The 6748-nt window shown below is 30.3% G+C and overlaps 1 protein-coding gene across 1 annotated transcript; it reads left to right on the forward strand.

Moving 5' to 3' along the window:
- Positions 1-4137: 4137 nt before the first annotated feature.
- Positions 4138-6121, forward strand: LOC101222754 (protein RADIALIS-like 1). Its single transcript, XM_004151077.3, has 2 exons — positions 4138-4633; positions 5819-6121. Exons 1-2 carry the CDS (start codon positions 4390-4392, stop codon positions 5821-5823), a joined length of 249 nt encoding a protein of 82 aa, XP_004151125.2. The 5' UTR covers positions 4138-4389; the 3' UTR covers positions 5824-6121.
- Positions 6122-6748: the final 627 nt, after the last annotated feature.

Below are 6748 nucleotides of genomic sequence, written 5' to 3' on the forward strand. Positions count from 1 at the left end.
GTGGATAAGTCTTTACCTCCGCCAGATAACATATCCTCGCTCTTGTAAGTTTCAATTGCTTACTGCTAATTAATGAGTCACCAACAAGTTTGAAAACCTAGAAATTAAGAATGAGACATTTTCCCCTCCTTTAGCCAACTGGAGAATGGATGTTCTGGTGTTTTCGTAATGGTGTTTCTACTTGATTTACATCGTAAGCAGTTTTCTTTTTTCCAGGTTAATCTTGTAAGAACTAAAGAAAACTTACCAATATTCGTTCTGCTTGCAAAGATGAAAATGTGAAGCTATCTCCACCTCGACTTGTATGTTATTTCTACATTGAGTTCCAATTGTATATATTTTAGTGTTATTGTGAATTCGGTATCCAAGATGTAGAATTCAGCTCTAGAACGTCAAGACACGAGTAGGTTGAAAAACTTTATTAGCTTTTCCTAAGTATGATTACTCACAATAACATCTAATTTTAAACTTAAATGCATAGATGAGTCTTGAAGAAGTGATAAGATATGTTGCATCTGATGAACTTATTAAGGTAGTTTATGCTTTATTCAATCAAATTGTCTTTTCCATCTTCATTTTCTTTGGAAATTCTTGCCAATGTACTCAACTCGTAATATTTTGATGCAAAAACTACACACTTAATTATTGCATTGTGCCAAGACCATATTAAAAAAAAAAATGCAGCAAAATAGAAAGGAAAAGAAATTTCAAGAGGTAACTTATGGAAGCTCATTTGGGACTTCCATGTCCATGAAATTACAACATTAGGTAGATGTCATTTATCTTGTTTGTTAATTTCCAATTTCTTTTCTTGGGGTTTGTAGGCTACTTTGGTTGATTCCTTTCTAGCAGATCTTGATGAACTCTCTAATGAACTTCTCCATGTAAATGAAGTAATAATTTTGTTGGTTGTGTGTGAGTGAAGTCTTTAATTTGTTTGATTTAGTTTAGTGGCTTTAATTTGTTTTGTTAATTTGATGGCTTTAATGGTTGTAATGTTTTGCTTATTTCTTTTAGCCTCTCACTTTTAAAAAATTGTTTGTTTCATTTCCACCACTCAAGTCAGGTAAATGGATTGAGTTAAGTTACAAGACTCTGCACGAATTTCTCATAATACTTAGTTATCCATATACAAAATTTAGGATACCTATATTATAGTGTACTTCAGGAAGCTAATGAAGCATTTAATTATTTATGTCTCTTTAGGAGTCTCACATGTAACTTAAGAATTGAGTAATTAGTCAGTTGACTTCCTTACTTGTTGATGATGCAAAAACTATACAACTTTTTCTTCTATTCCTTTCAATTTGTATTGAACAAATGGAGAATCTTACAAGGGTATTCTTTGTCACGTGCCACATAGGATAATGTTGGGCACTTCATTCTAGTAACAAGCTCTAGCCCTAAATTGTTGCAAGCCAGCAATGAATGGTACATTGATATATGTATGTTTTGACACGAACCCCTTCAGTTGCCCAATCATCTGCATTCCACAAACTGGTATATATTCTTATTCATTGCTTGTTAGGAAAAGCTATTCCTTGATTATCGTAGTTGCGCAAAACTCTGATTGAAGTGCAATTTGGCTAACTGCATTTCAGGCCTTTTTTTTGTCATGAACCTGAGTACTTGCTATAATCTTACTCTCTGTTTTAATAATCTGAGAGAATTGGTGCATAATTATTCATAGTTCATCTTTATTTGTGATGATTGTCTAATACAAACTCTTGAACTTTAAGGACTAGGAATTGTCTTAGCTTTTTTGTTGTAAGGACTAGGAATAAGGATATATTTGTGATATTGGCTTTCCATTTTTCACTCTTTGATGATTTGTTATTAATCAATTTTAGTGGTTATATATACTAAAACAAACTATTGAATTGCAATGATAGGTAATGCTCAATGTTGAAATTTTCTATAAGAGTTGTACTCTCTTGTCCTATCATGGATGCTTATATTCATGTTGTCTTTGTAGGTTCAACTGGAGTCGACAACTTCATGAGTTTTCTTTCAAAGAACATTTCCAGAGACGAACATTCTCGGTTGGTCGTTTATGCTTCTGCAGAAAATCTTGTTAGATGTATTCTAATGCTATTTAAAATATTTTTTGATTAAGGGCTAGGATTCCGTACATGTGGATTGTTGAAACTTGTATGGAGATGTACAAATATTATAAATTGTATTATAGTGTATATATATTAAAGTGTTGGCTATTTTTTTTCTACATGGGTGTCAATATTATAATTTCAAAATTGTCATTCTCAGCTACATTATTGTCATTCAAATGGTTCGTGTAATGGTTGAGCGGCAACGACAACAGGAAAAAACGGTAGTAAATTGAGAAATGTGCAACATGAAATAAATGACGTAATAAATGAATTTGTGACAGTTATTACTTGTTGTAAATTGGAGAACGATGATATTTAACAAAATAAATTGTCACGATTGCTCTATATATGACATGAATAAAATGTCGTCAATAGATAAACAATGACAATTTTTATTTTAAAAGAACTGTCACGATTGCAATATATTTGATTGCAAAAAATGTCGTCAATAGCAAAACAATGACAATTTTTAAATAAAAAACTGTTGCGAATAACATATTCATGACAATTAAAAAATGACACAATAAATGAATTCGTGACATTTATTTAACCGTCGTTAATACACAAATGATGATAGTTATTTGTTGTCATAAAATAAAATATGACAGTTATTTGAAGTCGTTGAATGTTGATTAACGACATTTATTTCATGTCATAAAATAACCTATTGCGACAGTTTTTAAAAACTGTCGTCGAAGGACTTTCCATGACTCCCGCTTCTATGACTGAAAATAACTGTCGTGAAATTTGTTTACGACAGTAAATAACTATCGTCGTAGACCACTTTTCTACTAGGACTCCCATATGAGAAAAGTTAGGCTTAAATAGCACAACTAAACTAATATAAAATCAGCAGAGGAGAAAAGAAAAACATTGCAGAGTAAGTATTCTACAAAATAAGTACAAATAAACAAAGAAAGTTTTTGCAGAATCAACATCTTAAGTCACGACCACCTTTGAAACAAGATCTCAACAGTCAACAAAAAAAAAAAAAGTAAAAGCTACCAGAAAAGTTAAACAAATACATAGAGCCAACATCACAAAACTAATTAATAAAGTTTTACACATTTTAAAAAATATTACATAAGGGAAAGTTGGGAAACTACAACCAAACGTGTTCCAAGTTGTATAACGTAGTTGTCAGGTATGCCTTTATTTTCTTATATTCAATATTTCCAAAAGAATGCATTATTCAATCAATCATAAGATGGGCCCATAATAGTAAATGGTGATAGTTGTGTGGAATTCAAACTATTCTGTGCATATCTTCCATTCATTTATTCTATTTTAGGAAAACAAATATTACATTTATATATTCAACACTTGAGTTTAATTCATTACCAATGTTTCTATGAGTACCCTATGTTGAAAAACCATAGAGATTTTACATTCTTCTACATATGTACATATGTTCACTCTCTTTATAATAACATCATTTGATTTTGCAATTAAATACTATGCTTATATCGATCTACAAAATCATTTCTGATGGTTATTCAAATTTGGATTTGATGGTTATAATTAGAAGACATGTGTATGTTTTTTTGAATCTATAATATTCTGCTATTAATATGATATAATCACATTGAGAATCTTTCATTCAATAATATATTTTTGATTAAGAGTTATTTTAGTTTCATAAAAATCTTTTAGTCAAGTAAACTTTGTTTATTCTGTAATATATAACATTTGATTTGTCTAGGAAACACATATCATCATACTTGTGAATACCAATAAACTTTATAGAAGTGAAAAAATATACATGGATTTTGGACGAACAAATTGATTTTTATATAATTTTGAAAAGTACTGTCTAAATACACTTCATAAAATACTAGTGCTTCTCGAATAGTACTTTTGGAGGGAGGGAAAATAACTCCTTGGAAGATACTGATTCTCCATTTCCAATTGTCGTTGCATCTTTTGTCCTTACAACATCTTATGGTTTCTAAGGAGACAAATCATTGAAATGCTCTTTCAAAGAAGAAAAAAAAATATCTTATTGCCCAATTGAAATTACCCCCACCTATGGGAAAAAAAATTCAAATAGGCCGCCATAATGAAATAATCACGTCTAACGATTATCATGTTATGGCAACCTAATCGAATAATTTTTTTCCCTATCAACCCTTTGCTGCCTACTTATAAAGAGCACCCATTTCCCATTCTTTGGCACTCACATTATCATTTATTTCGCATAGCAAACTTTTGAATCCCTCTTTCAAACCATTTTTTTCATTCACTTCTTCAAAGCAGTTGAAGCTTCCCCTTTTTTTTATCAATGGCTTCGATGTCTTCCCATGGATCTGGTACATGGACTGTAACGCAAAACAAGGCCTTTGAGAAGGCATTGGCAGTTTATGATCAAGACACACCTGATCGATGGCTAAATGTTGCAAAAGCTGTGGGTGGAAAAACTGCTGAAGAAGTCAAGAGGCATTATGCACTTCTTGTTGAGGATGTTAAGTTTATTGAGTCTGGCCAAGTTCCTTTCCCTTATCGAACCTCCGGAGGTGGTAACCAAGGTAATGTATAAGCTTTCGAGTTAATTGGTGGATTATTACATGGTATCAGAGTATCACAGTTCAGTTTGTTTCTAAAATGTCATTCTCTGTACATCTCGTTGGATCTTAATTCTAATATATTTTGAAGCCTACAAGTGAAACGAGAGTGTTAAGGTATTGATATATAGCTAAATTTAGTGTTAATGTATTGACATATATATTTTGAACTCAATTTTTGTTTTGAACTTAATACTTGTATACCTTTATACAGATAAACACACGAGAATCTACCTTAAAAACAATTGATTATAAGAGAGAAGTAATTCGTCTATTTTATATTATTCATTTTCTTAAAAATGGTATTATTTACGATATTCTCTTTATAATTAATATTATATTTTTTTAATCTCACCATTGTTAAGCTGATCTAAATACAACATTCGTTTCGATTTTCGTGTTTATACGTGATAATATGTAGTTAGGAATTTTTTTTCCAATATTTCCATCAATAAAAATTTTATCTATGAAAATCAAGTTTTTATATATTGATACATTTTCTGGTAGAAGTTTCTGTAACACATTATTTTATTTAGAGAGCACATAATATCTAAAAAAGTTGGATTAAATCATTATCTTTATAGTAATTAATACAGTGTAGTATTAATATAGAAGATCACCTTATATTTGAAACGTATATTTTTGTCTCTAATAACTAGTCATGTTTTCAACTGATCTAGTTGATTTCAAACGAGGTACCCTAATTATTTTTCATGGAAAAAGAAAAACAAACAAACCCTCCTCCCTAACCCATTGGGTTTTGAATGATGTCTTGGCTCTCTTGCAATGTTATGTCTTTATACAATTTGTATGTATATGAGCAGAGGAAATGTCAATATCAATGAATAGTAGCCCCCCATTTGGCATGGCTTCTTCTCTGAATTTATGGTTGCATGTCTCAATAAAAAATAAACAATATAATAACTCTTCATCTTGTAAGCTTTCTGAAAGGCCCCCTTCTCTGTTCTTGTTCTTGGAAACTAAAGCTGCACCAATCCCTTAGCATTGCCTCTTCACAACCCCAATAAAAACATCTATACATTACAGGAATAATAATAATAATAGAATAATATATCATTTTTAGAAATTAACTTGTTGTTGTTGTCATTACTTTATTAGGTTTTTGACTCTTTGTTTTTTTATTCTTAGGATGAGGAACATGAAGTTCCACCATGACATTTGATGGTGAGAAGTAATGGAAGAATAAAGGAGGAAAGAAGAATGAAGCTTTTGCTCTAATTTATATATAAAATATGATATATTTCTTGTGTTTTGTTTTTTCAATGATATCTAATATTATGATTTGTGTTAAGCTTTAAAGTTATTGGTTAATTCCATGTATTATTGTACATCAACTTTTGATTTTGGAAGGATCAAAAGATTCAAATGAATCATTCCTTCCTTTTTCATGAGGTTAATTAATGAGTACTTGTGTTTAAGATAACGAAGAAATCTACTCATGATATGGTTCGAATTCTTACTTGATCTCACACGTCTCAATGATTATTTAAGCTTTTTTTATTTATTTGTTAGTTCACATCTTGATTCGAGGTAAGTTAGAAAAAATGTAATTAGCAAATATAATACACATACACATTTGGGCTCTCATGGAAATTTTAGTTTAATTAACGAATAAAATTGTGGATATTCAAACTTCTATCTATTAAAGGGAAATGTATATTGATATAAATAAAATTTGACGAAAGTAAGCTTACTTTAATGGTAATTGTCATATATTTTCATCATACTAGCGATTGTTGTACTAAAAAAAATATAAATTAATGATTTAACAATCGTGTCAAATGAGAAACCCTTGTATTTTGAACTGAAAAATGACATTTCTTTCTCATACGATACAACAAAAGAGATGGATAAGGAAGTGCACTTGAATATTTTAACTAAACTATCACATTCTTGAACTCTGATCATCATACCTCAATCCAGAAGTGGGTGCATGTATTGATTCCAAGATGATTTTTCTTCACAAAAAGAATTTGATGGAAAAGCTCGTTAGAACCAAAAGAGATTCCATTAAAGTACAAAGATTAGAGAAAAGTCTTTAACCATCTCAAATAATAA

This window comes from Cucumis sativus, chromosome 7, assembly GCF_000004075.3.
Source record: "Cucumis sativus cultivar 9930 chromosome 7, Cucumber_9930_V3, whole genome shotgun sequence".
Taxonomy (NCBI): Eukaryota; Viridiplantae; Streptophyta; class Magnoliopsida; order Cucurbitales; family Cucurbitaceae; genus Cucumis; species Cucumis sativus.